A 13,827-nucleotide genomic window follows, 5' to 3' on the forward strand; every position below is an offset into this window, starting at 1 on the left:
CTTGTCACATTACCTGATTAATTCATTCAAGACCAGATAATATTGAGTGACCAGTGGTGTGCTCTAAAGTTGTTTTTTGGAGAGGTCAGCAGTAGCAGGATTGGATGCGATGGCACAGAAAATCTGCTTTTGGACTAGGCTGGTGGGGTAATTACACCCAGTGGAGGCTGAGGTGATAATGGTAGTACGTTGCTGTAAAGTGTCTGCATCAGAACAAATACGTTTGCCTCGAATGCCACAGGATAATACTGAGTGACCAGTGGTGTGCTCTGAAGTTGTTTTTTGGAGAGAACAGCAGTAGCAGGATTGGATGTGATGGCCCAGAAAATCTGGTTTTGGAATAAGCTGGTGGGGTACTTACCACTGGGTCCAAAAGCTTGCCTAACTATAACCTCCTTTTACATGTGTGTTCTGGTGCCACTTAGTGCATAAAGTTTTTATCCATCCAATTAAAGTATTTAAACATGTTGAAGTATATAAAAAAGGACACCAGACAAAAATTACTCCTGTCAGAGCACAAAAAATGGAAATATATTCATCTTTAAAAGACTTACAAAAAAAGTGGGGAACCAGCTGCCTCAATGCTAAGTCCACCTTCCTCATCAAAAATTTTGGCATGCTAACATATTCACATTTTCTTGTGCAGTAGCAGAGAGACAGTTGTGGTGAATAGAGGAGACAGTGTCAATGGGAGAGAAAGAGAGAGAAGACAGTGGAAATTAAAAAGAGAGATGAATGGAAACCATACAAAGGCAATGGAAAGTCTGGACTCTCACGAGCCAGAGAACTTTGGTATATATTATTTATATGTCTTCTCCAATCAGAGAAATTGTACAAGAAACTGGTCAACATGTCCTTTTTGTGCAAGATGGAACTCAACCACATTACCATCTCAAATTTCACAACACACTAAACAACAGATTTTCAAATGGTTATGTAGGCAGGGATGCACCTGTCCCCTGGCCTCCCATAAGTCCTCTTCTTACCTCTTTGGACCTCTTTTTCTGGGGCTTTGTAAAGAACATTGTCTATACAGAAAAAAATGAAATTTGAGGCATTTCTGGGAGAAAATTTGGACAGCCATCATGACTAACATCAGAGCTACAAAAAATATGGCATGGAATTGAGTACCATTTTGATGTGTGCAGGGCAACAAATAAAGATCACATAAAAACCAGTTAAGGTAAGAAACAAAATCTTCATTTTTTTCTCCTCCTCAGTTTGACATTTAAATTGTTTCATTATCTTGAACAGTTTCTCTGTAGCACTTGTTCAAAATAGCAGCACGTTACATAATGGTCAAATGCGGAGGAACTGTGTCTTGTGCATGGTCCTGTGGCCATACATATTCATTCAAATGAGAATGGCAACTCACTTTGCAGAATATATCCATACATGAGTAAACAAAAACATGAAACTATGTCCCAGTTTCAAAAAAGGTTACACATATTGTATCATCACATGAGAAAGTACATTCATCATTTAACAGGAGCAGAATTAAATAGATTAAGACAGTTATCTGCAAATGCTTCATCTTTTATTAACATCCATGGTGCATTTCAAGTGTGTTCTACAGTCTTAAGTTATAGTTGTAATGCCTCTTAAAGACAGTTATTCTAACATCCCAGTTTAAGAAATTTACACAATTACCATTCATAATTTATTTTCTGTGCTCTCTCTCTGCAGTCATCTTTAGGTACAATGCAATGATAAATCATTTAAAGATATGTATCATGTGACATTTAGTTCTTACTTGTACTGCTTACATTGGGTAAATATGGAACTTTCGTTTTTACTTACATCAAGATTCTGCTGCAGAGAATGAAAGAAAATGTCAACTTATCTCTTTCAAAGAGAGACTGAGATACTTGCTGATAAAGACTGATAGTGAATGTGTCGGTAAGCAGCTTCAGACGTTCCTCTATGCTCATTGAACCTAAGCTGAAGGCAGACAACAACAATAATTGTCATAAAATAACAGTAACTGTAAAAATAAATCTATCACAAGATATAAAAGTAGAATTAAATGGTCATCATTTTCAATATAATCTATTTCATATTTGTACATTAGCTCAATTATAATGCTAATATGCCCATGACTAAAGTTTTTTACATATATTACATATAAATAAAATGATGTCATGTTATAAACAAGGTAAAGATTAATAACAGGCAATGAGTACATTCAAGTGCTCTCACCTACAATGGTTACAAGCAGTGCACCCATGCAAACCAATAACAACACCATGATGTAATTAGATAGCAAGTATAAGAAGAAGAAGAAGAAAAATAAGAAGAAAGAATACAAGTATATACTGAGTTAAATGCTTATACATCAGTGAACAACTTGAAATAATATAACAAGAGATAATTACTACTAAAACACAAACTGTAAAAGGTCATACAATTCAAATGTTTAAGTACCAGAAATACAATGACATTATGAGAAATCAGGATTCATCCACCTACAGACATTGGAATAAACCAATGTTGAAGGTTGAAAATTTGTAATGGACCAGGACTCAATTTTGGATGCTCCACTTCTCTAGAATGGTACCACAGAACAGACATAAAGTGAGAACAGCCCTGGGTACTTTCAGTGTGGATGCACCACATCTTACGAACCCCAGTGGGACTTGGTGAATGCTACGAGTACTGGGGCTAATTGATTGGTGTGTGTGTGTGTGGGAGGGGGGGGGGGGTTGAGGGGAGGGGGGAACAGCTTGTGCTTGACAGGTTGAGAATTTGGGTTGCAGGGGAAGCATGTCGGGATGGATGAGACAGTTAAGGCAACTGATCTAGAGAACCAGAGCATCAGAGTTTGAGTCCCAGTCTGGCACAAATTTTCAACCTTCACCACTGATTTATTCCAATGCCCATCGGCAGCATAAGTCCTGATTTATAATAATATAGTTTCTTTATGGCTGCTGTATCAGCAGTGGTGTCTGTCTTGTCCAACGTTTCTGACAGAACAGACACCACGTAGCTATACAGAAATAGTTATTAGAACAGAAACATATACATAATATGATGGTCTGAGTCAATTTGATAATTCCAAGTATCTTTAAATAAGATATCAAGCATCGGATAATATATAATAAGTTTCTCCATTCACCATGCATCATTTATGGAGTTAATGTAATGGCATTGAAATTAAGACAGAAATAAGTTGTTATTATGTACACAAATTAACTGGCATTGAGAAGAAGAAAATTAAATGAAAATGAAAATAAAATTATACCGAAAAATCCAGGCTAGAATGTAGCAACATTATGAAAAGGATAGTTGCTATTCACCATGTAGTGGAGATGCTGAGTCACAGATGGACACAACAAACAATTGTCAAAAAATAAGCTTTCACCAACAAGGCCTTTGTCAAAAATAGAGAACAGACACACACACAAACACTCATACAAATACAGCAGGCTTCAGCTGCCAGAGACTGCAGTCATGTGTGTGTGAGCTGTATTTGCATGATTTGCATGTGTGTGTGTGTGTGTGTGTGTGTGTGTGTGTGTGTGTGTGTGTGTGTGTCTGTCTGTCTGTGTGTGCGTGTCTGTTGTCCATTTGTCCATTTTTGACAAAGGCCAAAGACCTTGTTGGCCGAAACCTTTTTTTTGTGAATGCCCTTTATGTTATGCCTATGTGTGACTCAGTATCTCTGCCATATGGTGAGTAGCAACTATCCTTTTATAATATTGTTAAAATTACACTGAAATTTTACATATAATGATAACAATATTTTTTGTAGTATTGATACAAAATGGTTCCATATTACATCTCTTATATGACTGCTCACTCTTGTATAATAAAAATATAAGCAGGTAGAAATTGTTATCTCCAGTGATGTACCATCGTATGGTCAACAGTGGTTCAATACCTTTGGGAAAGTATCTTAGAATTATAGATCATCTAATGATAGAAATGATGCAGGCAAAAGTTCAGTCTGTAACCTTAATTACGCAAATGTCAATGACATTAGGTAGATTGCTGAGAATGTTCCTCATGTTAATGGGAAGACTGCATCACTTTTTGAGGTTTATGATAATCCCTGGATGAAGTGCACTGTGGAATAAGTTAATGTAGTATTAGGAAAATAAAGCAGTGGAGAGGGCTGTTTACACATAGGTGGGAGTGAAGATAACCCCTCACTCTGTCACATCATAAGGAGCGTGGTTTGCAACTGAATGGTTCTGGCCAAAGGTTAATGCCAGAAGCAAAATCCAGCCTGTCTCACTAATTTACATTGTGTTCTTTACAGTTTTGTTTAGCGTAAATAAATCTGAAGGTAAGAATAGTAAAATATGGTTAAAGCAAAAACAAAACTACAAACAAACTAAACTATTGCAACTTGGACAGATCAGTGGATTTTATATAAAAAACACTTATGGCCAACTGGACAAAGTGGTTGACTTGAGATTATCACAAACAATGAACTGAGATAAAGCTGAACTTGGAAATCTGCATTGGGGAAATATTAATCTCTGATTATTTTGCAGTGAACTTAGATCAACCTTTAATATTTTTAACAGATCATGACAAGTTTAATTTCAGTCATTAGTTTGCAATCTCGTGACACAACAAAACAATGGGTGATTTCTAATATTCCAAAAATGTTGCAGTTTGAAACAATATTTTTCAATCTGTATGGTTTGGTTAAGGAGAATAATTGGCACTCTAAGTATTGAGTGCAGATAATAATTACTCCCATAAGAATTCTTGGAAATAATTCATAACTAATGTGAAAAAATTTAAAGGTACTTCACAGAGACTTAGCAGCAGAGTAAGAAAGATAAAATTGATCAAGCAATGGAAACTCCAGAACTCCAGGTAGGAATAGCAACAATGTAGGAAAAGATAGATTGCTGCTTACTGTAAAGAAGACACATCAAGTTGCAAACAGGCACAAGTAGAAGACATTCATATACATACTCTTTTGGCCACAGCCTTCATCATTAAAGAGATTTGCGTGTGCGCGCACACACACACACACACACACACACACACACACATATGCAAGCACATTTCATCCACACACAATTGCCTGAGATGCTGGAGTTGGCAGTCATGTGTGCATGAGGTGTGCTTGCTCGTGTGTGTGTGTGTGTGTGTGTGTGTGTGTGTGTGTGTGTGTGCGTGCGTGCGTGCGTGCGTGTGTGTGTGTGAATGTTGTGTGTGTGTGTGTCTCTTTCTATCAACGAAGGCTGCTGTGGCTGAAAGCCAAATGAGAGTGTCTTTTAATCATGCCTGTCTGCAACTTGAAAAGTAAATTTGAGCTACTTGTAGTGAAAAGTGAAGTATATCAGGTTTGTCAACTGCCAATAATGACTGCATATATCTCACAAAAAAGCTCTCTAGGTTTGAACTGCATTAACTATACAATTCATATTAAATTTTTAACTACTATAGACGTCCTTATATTGCAATGACAGATTTCCAATGTGTTGATGAATAGAAAAAGTAAGCACTTGCAAGTCAACAAGGAAAATGCTAGAAGTAGTCCTCTCTCTTTGTCCTAGTGATGTCATATGAGGCTAATGCTTTGGAGGTCTGGGGTTCAAATGTAGGTCAGTTAAAGAATTTTTTCCCCTTATTACTTTTTTTTTACTTTGGCTATGTGGCGTGTGGCGGAGGGCACTTTACGTGCCACTGTCATTACCTTCCTTTCCGGTTCCAGTTGCGTATGGTTCGCGGGAAGAACGACTGCCGGAAAGCCTCCGTGCATGCTCAAATCTCTCTAATTTTACATTTGTGATCTCCTCAGGTGATATAAGTAGGGGGAAGCAATATATTCGATACCTCATCCAGAAATGCACCCTCTCGAATGTGAAAACCACTAAGTTGCGTAATGTTTCTGAGTCCACATTAAACTGCAGTTGCCCAGTATCTGGATGGTTAAGTCTGTTAAGAGATCTGAGGAATGCATGAGTAGTCAATGCAAATGTATACCACTGCCACTCTCAGCATCAATACTTTCTTCATCACATATTAACAATGGCTTTAAAAGATGCAAACTATTGAAACTTCCATCCAGAAAGCCACCAAAATCCACATAGAATGATCTGTAATGTTTATGTTCTCATCAAACTCAGCAAATTCTAATAACCTGACATAACACTACCATTATTCACAGTTTGTGATCACAGTCATGCCACCTAATGGCCAATGCCAGCTGAAGAACATTGTATGTTCTAGTACAATGGTTATAAAGATAAATACATCATCAGCACTACATTTTCAAACCACATCGTTTGAATACACCACATGCTGTTTTCCTAGCATTTTGTGGTGAGCAGCATTCTGGTTTCAAGTGTTGAGACTTATACTGTTTCTTTATCATTTCTTAACAGGGCTCTTTATTTTTTATTTTATCTTATTGCAAGTTCCGTTTACCCTGATCACAATGGAGTTGCAACAATATGGAACGCGTCAGTATTTTTACAATGTTAACTATAGAGAAGCACACAATATGGTTATTTCTAACAAGACTCATAGTAACAACATGGAATGCTAGAGAAAATAAAAACATATTACGTACATCAGAAGTAGTACTTATGTGTACACTTTCAAATTATCAACATGAAAGTGTTTGAGCAACAATATAACACAACAGCAACAAATAGTTTACATTTATGCTTACATTGAATGGCTAACTCAGTTGTACAATAAAAACTTGCTCCTGTGCACTAAAAATTCATTAATTGAATAGAATGACTTTTTATTAGGTATTCCTTCAGTTTGCTCTTGAGCTTTGGTTTTCAGAAGCTAGACTTTTGATGACACTGGGTAGAACATTGTAAATTTTGATGCCTGTATAACTTACCCCTTTTGTACAAGGGTATAGTTTTACTGATTGTTATGAAAAGTCCTATTTTGACCTTGTGTTGTGACCATGATATTCAATATTGGTTTTGAAGAGTGAGTGGTTTTTATTAATGAAACATACAAGGGAGTATATGTACTGAGATACAATTGTAAATACCTGTAGATTCCTAAACAGATTCCAGCATGAATGCTTGGTTCCACACCACTCATGATGCATATAGCTCTCTTCTGGGCAATAAAAACTTTTTTTTGCCAAGGGCTGGTTGCCCCAAATATGATTCTGCAAGACAAAAGTGCATGGAAATACCTGTAATAAGCAGCTCTTATGGCATCCTTATGTGCGGTTGATGCAATTCTGCGTAAGGCAGATGTTGCAGAATGTAGCATTTTCCTAGATCAAGGATATTGTTGGACCAATTTAGTTTGCAATCTATGTACACACCCAGGAACTCAGCTCAGTTGACTTGCTTCATTTGTTGTCCATTACATTCTGTATTTATATCACCCAGTTTTTTATGTGGCATATGAAACTCTACATAATGAGTTTTTTTTATATTCAGAGAGAGTCCACTACAGTTAAACCATTTCAGAATGTCATCAAATGCATTGTTTGCATATGTTACCCGGTTGTTCCCTGTTGCTTTATCATCCAGAAGAGAAGTATCATCAGCAAATAGGGTGAACTTGCTCACTGGTGTGGTGCAGTGTGGGAGGTCATTTATAAATATAAGAGGTGCAGTGTGGGAGGTCATTTATAAATATAAGAAACAGTAAGAGTCAAAGTAGTGAGCCTTGAGGCACTCCAGTGTTGACTGTATCCCACTTGGATAAAGCTGGGATTCTATTACTGTCAGTAATTATTACCCTTTATTTCCTATCTACATCTACATTTATACTCTGCAAGCCATCCAACGGTATGTGGTGGAGGGCACTTTAGGTGCCACTGTCATTACCTCCCTTTCCAGTTCCAGTTGCGTATGGTTCGCGGGAAGAACGACTGCCGGAAAGCCTCCGCGCATGCTCAAATCTCTATAATTTTACATTCGTGATCTCCTCGGGAGGTATAAGTAAGGGGAAACAATATATTCAATACCTCATCCAGAAACGCACACTCTCGAAACCTGGACAGCAAGCTACACTGCGATGAAGAGTGCCTCTCTTGCAGAGTCTGCCACTTTAGTTTGCTAAACATCTCCGTAACGCTATCACGCTTTCCAAATAACCCTGTGACGAAACACGCTGCTCTTCTTTGGATGTTCTCTATCTCCTCCGTCAACCCGACCTGGTACGGATCCCACACTGATGAGCAATACTCAAGTATAGGTCAAACGAGTGTATTGTAAGCCACCTCCTTTGTTGATGGACTACATTTTCTAAGGACTCTCCCAATGAATCTCAACCTGGTACCCACCTTACCAACAATTAATTTTATATGATCATTCCACTTCAAATTGTTCTGTATGCATACTCCCAGATATTTTACAGAAGTAACTGCTACCAGTGTTTGTTCCGCAATCATATAATCATACAATAAAGGATCCTTCTTTCTATGTATTCGCAATATGTTACATTTGTCTGTGTTGAGGGTCAATTGCCACTCCCTGCACCAAGTGCCTATCCGCTGCAGATCTTCCTGCATTTCGCTACAATTTTCTAGTGCTGCAACTTCTCCGTATACTACAGCATCATCCGCGAAAAGCTGCATGGAAATTCCGACACTATCTACTAGGTCATTTATATATATTGTGAAAAGCAATGGTCCCATAACACTCTCCTGTGGCACACCAGAGGTTACTTTAATGTCTGTAGACGTCTCTCTATCTGTAAGGTAGGATTTAATCCATGTCCCCATTACTCCATTTAACCCATAGAAATTTGCTTTATTTAGCAGAATTTCACGGTTGACACAGTCAAAAGCCTCGGATAGGTCACATAGGACTCCAATTGGTGCCAATGTTCTGTTAATAGATTCAAGAATTTGATCAGTGAAAGGGAATATAGCATCATCAATTGATAGGCCTTGCCTGATACCAAACTGACATTGACTGAGAACGTTACGGCTGTTCAGGTGATTAACAATTCTCCTGAATACTGGTTTCTCAAGGACCTTTGAAAAACTTGTTAGCTGGCATACTAGGCGGTAGTTTGTTACATCAGTTTTTTCACCCTTCTTGAAAATTGGTTACACACAGGCATATTTTAATCGAAGTGGAACAGTACCTTGTTTTAGGGCTTTGTTAAAAATGTGACACAAGACTGCATTTATATAGCCATGACAGTGCTTGAGTATCTTAGTTAAAATATTATCAACCCCACAAGAGTTTTTTGACATCATCTCTCTGATTGTCTTATTAATCTCACTATTTGTTATGGGGATTATCTGCCTCTAGCATTGTTAGCTTTATGCAAAAGGTCTATCACATCTCTCACTGAGCCTTCACAGTCAGTTTTTTCAGCAGCTCTTAAAAAATGTTTATTGAAGACATCAGTAACTTCATCAGTATTTTTTACAGTATTTCCATCCTGAATTAATTCTGTCAGTGATGTACTCTACATTTTAACCACTCTCCCTTTTTATAGCTTGCCAGATGGTTTTTGATTTATTATTTGAGTTATCAATTCCAGACATTATGTACATAGTTTTGGATTATTTTATTAACCTTTTTAAAATATTACAATACACTCTATAGTTCCCCTTTTTGATGGGAACATTAGATAGTGTTATGGATTCATATAAATTTCTTTTTGTTCTACAGGAAAATCTGATCTCTAGTAATCCAGGGTTTCCATTTTGCAGCCTGAAGATTGTTTCTTAAGATTATTTCTGGAAATACAGCTTCAAACAATGACATAAACTCATTAGAGAACAGACTAAGTTTTTCATTAATATTCCTCTCCATAAATACAGGGTCCAGTCAATCTGCTGTAAGAGATGGTTGAAGATTTCTAAGTTATCATTATTGACTGGCCTGACAGTTTCAAAGGAGTGTTTTAGCTTCTCATACAGTTTGATATCATTTTCTGTAAGCAGCTGACCATCATGATCTGACAGACCATTGAGAATTTGACTTACAATAATGCTGCTGCTTCTTTATCTGTCCAGGAATATATAGTCAGTAAGGCTATTACAAGTACTAGTTACTCTAGTGGGAAAGTTAACTACTGAAATTAGGTTAAATGATTCCATCAGGTTCTCTGGTTCTCTTCTGCTGTTATTTGTAGTTAAGAAGTTAATATTAAAATCACGCAAAATAATTAAATCCTTGTGTTTTGAATATATTTGGTTCAAAAGTTGTTTCATATGGTTTAGAAAGATACAAATTTTCCCTGTGGGAGCCCTGTAAACTGCCAGAATTACAACTGACTTATTATTTGCATAAATTCCTGTTCCACAGATTTTGAAGTGAGCATCTACACTGCAAGTATTTACATCTAGGGATTTATATTTTACATTAGTTTCAACATAGATTTCAGTCCTTCCTTTCTCCATTATAGTTCTACAATATCTAGCTGCTAATGAATATGCATCAATTTCAGGCATTTCAGTTCCATTTGTCTTTTCACATGGTGTTCTGTAAGATATATTACTTGTGCATGGTTTACAGATTCAATGTCATTAATTTCAAGATTTAGAAGCTCTACTTTGCTTCTGAGACCATTGATGCTTTGGTGGACCACACAGAGTTTACTGCCACTGGTATTTCTTGGTTTGTTGCTACATTTCGATAGCTTAGCATCTCCCTTTAAACTCAGACTGTGTGGAAAATTATTACACCTCAGATTATCACCACTATTAAGACTTAGCCTAAAAAAGCCTTAGAAACTGATTATTTCAATCTGTTTCAGCTATACAGAAGTTTCTTCAAGAAGTTTCAGACTGGTTTTGCTTATTTACGAACTGAAGCATCAATAATAAAAGCTTTGAATCTACAATGTACATGTAATATCTGCCATCAAAGAGTGATAATAATTTCAGTAACTGATTTAGTGGTGTTAACAAGTGTTTTCATGCTAACTTGGATCAACACTGAATCTCATACAATTGATTCATGGTTGTGCTAAACAACACACAGAATTTGTGTGGGGAAAGAATTTGTGGTGGGTGCAGTTTTTGCACAAAGATCAGCACTGATCTGCAGTAAGTGTTGTTTATATGACTGGCCTTAAGTGTCTTCCTTCAAAGCATCAGGACATTCATTAATAAAGAGGGTGAATTTTGCACATACGTAAAGGAAAATGATGTATGAGATAGAACAGCAGCAGATGTGCTGTACATCTCAGGACATCCAATATAAATCTTTGGAACTAAATAAATTCATCTCGAAAGATGCAACCAATGTCATAGTACTTGAGAACAAGTAACAAGAAGGTGGGAATAGGTTATATACGCAAGAAACAGAGATAATTCAAATACCCACTAGGCAGATGGATATTGTTTTGAACAAGCCTCTGCATTCTGTGCTACAATTGTGGGTCATTCATTATACAAGTTTATAGTACTGACAGTCTGTATGTCAGCAGTAGCAAACATCTTAAGCTACATACAACAGATAGAGAAAGTGTGATAAGGCTATGGTAACTTCTGCGTTTTCTTCTGCCACACAGCACTAACTTGTAACACATAAGAGTTGTTGATGCCCAGCTAAGGATTACTTGCCAGAGTAAAATTCCCTAAATGGGATGAAGGACATGTTGGAACAGCTGCAGTCAGTTTGTTTTTAGATCCTATAACCTTTAGTTATTTAAATGTAAAACATATATCCTATAGTTTATGTGACCACAATAATCAAACTTTAATTATAAAATACACTGACCAATTAGGTACAAATACAAGGAGAAAATAACTGAATCATAGAATCACAAAAAATAACTCCATTAAAGTAAACCTGTAGAGAAACTGTGAGTAGAGTTCTGGGTAGAGATGTATAAAGTAGACAGTGTAAATGAAACATTTCATTATTTTTTAAATACATTCTCACATTACAGGTCTATTTTCCGTCTAAATGAACAAGAGTGAAACTGAAAAATGGGAAGGACAATGGACAGGTATCTACAAGAACCAAGTAAAATCAATTTGGAACACTATTAAAAAAGAAACACACAAAAATTGGAATCCAAATGGAATTAAACCCCAGGAAATTTGCTCTGGCACACTTCATTTATGACTTGTTGACACTATCAGCTAACTTTACAATGACTAGTAAACAACTGTAGCCAGATGCATTGGATTTCCTTTTGAAGACAGCATGCACCACCAATAGACATTGGTTTCAAAAGTGCATTTACATCTACAACTACATATGGGGTCACATGTTATCAAAAAGCAGCAGCATCCCTTGTTGCTCACCATTACACAATGGTGGTTTTTGACAGACATGCTGCCCCATACATATTATTCATTATCTGATGGATGTCTACCAGTGTTTATCCCTCATCAGCCAAAAAAGAATAAGAAGATGTTGGCACTATTTGGATGCATTTGGTAGTAACATTGCTGTAGTTCACATTTCTACATTCACCACAGACACATCAGAAAGACACAAATGCCACACTAATCCCCTGTCTATGTGCCAGTGCTTATATACTCATATACCTGCATCGGAGCCATGCTGCATCACATATATACTGCAGCCATACCTCCACATGGAAACTTTTAGATATTATACACTGTAGTACAGATGAAATAAGAAATAATTGTCCTAGCAGAGCAAACAACAAGTTGCAGCCATTGACTACCATAAACGGAAGGCATTATGCATTACACTTAAATCCAACTAGACTCTATAAATTCCTAGATATGGACCTTATAATTCTATTTGACAGAATCTTGTGCAGTGAAATGTTTAAACAATACCAGAGAAGGAAAGTTGCTACTCACCATATAGTAGAGGTGCTGAGTCGCGATAGTCACGATAAAAAGTTTCACACAATTAAAGCTTTGGGCCATAAAGGCCTTCGTGAGCAGTAGACACACACACACACACACACACACACACACACACACACACACACACACACACATAAACACATGGGATAGGTCTTACATCTGTGTCTATTACAGGGGTATGAGCCATGAAGTAAGGGATTGGGGGTTGTGTAAGGATGGATGAGTATATTGTGTAGTTTCGGTGGATGGTGGAATACCAAGGTAGGAGGGGTGGGAAAGATAGTGGGCAGGACATTTCTCATTTCAGGGCATGACAAGAGGTATTCAAAACCCTGGCGGAGAATGTAAATCAGTTGCTCCAGCCTTGGATGGTACTGAGTTATGAGGGGAATGCTCCTCTGTGGCTAGACTATGGGACTTTGGGAGGTGGTGGGAGACTGGAAAGATAAGGCACGAGAAATTTGTTTTTGTACAAGGATGGGAGGATAATTATGGTCAGTGAAGGGTTCAGTGAGACCCTCAGTATATTTTGAGAGGGAATGCTCATCACTGCAGATGCGATGATCATGGGTGGCTAGGCTGAACGGAAGGGACTTCTTGGTATGGAATGGGTGGCAGCTGTCGAAGTGGTGGTATTGCTGGTGGTTAGTAGGTTTGATATGGACAGAGGTACTGATGTAGCCATCTCTGAGGTGAAGGCCAACATCTAGGAAGGTGGCTTGTTGGGTTGAGTAGGACCAAGTGAAGCAAATGGGGGAGAAGTTGTTGAGGTTCTAGAGGAATGTGAATAAGGTGTTCTCACCTTCAATCCAGATAGCAAAGATGTCATCAATGAATCTGAACCAGGTGAGGGGTTTAGGATTCTGGGTTTTTAGGAAGGATTCCTCTAGATGGCCCATGAATAGGTTAGCATAGGATGGTGCCATGCGGGTGCCCATAGCCATACTGCAGATTTGTTTGTAGGTAATGCCTTCAAAGGAGAAGTAATTGTGGGTGAGGATATAGTTGGTCATGGAGACTAGAAAGGAGGTTGTTGGTTTGGAATCCATAGGGCATCTGGAAAGATAGTGTTCGACAGCAGTAAGGCCATGGGCATTAGGAATGTTAGTGTACAG

General features: G+C 37.6%; 1 protein-coding gene across 1 annotated transcript in view; it reads right to left on the reverse strand.

Annotated features, from left to right (window-relative positions):
* The window catches only part of LOC124613409 (dynein axonemal heavy chain 7-like), a 755,469-nt gene that overhangs the window by 200,472 nt on the left and 541,170 nt on the right, over positions 1-13,827 (reverse strand). Inside the window, exons 27-28 of the mRNA XM_047142112.1 lie at positions 6,983-7,105; positions 1,801-1,941 (exon numbers count right to left, since the gene is read on the reverse strand). Of these exons, the coding sequence (XP_046998068.1) occupies positions 1,801-1,941; positions 6,983-7,105 (264 nt within the window). The remainder of the gene's footprint in view (positions 1-1,800; positions 1,942-6,982; positions 7,106-13,827) is intronic.

The sequence above is a fragment of the Schistocerca americana genome, chromosome 4, assembly GCF_021461395.2.
Source record: "Schistocerca americana isolate TAMUIC-IGC-003095 chromosome 4, iqSchAmer2.1, whole genome shotgun sequence".
Taxonomy (NCBI): Eukaryota; Metazoa; Arthropoda; class Insecta; order Orthoptera; family Acrididae; genus Schistocerca; species Schistocerca americana.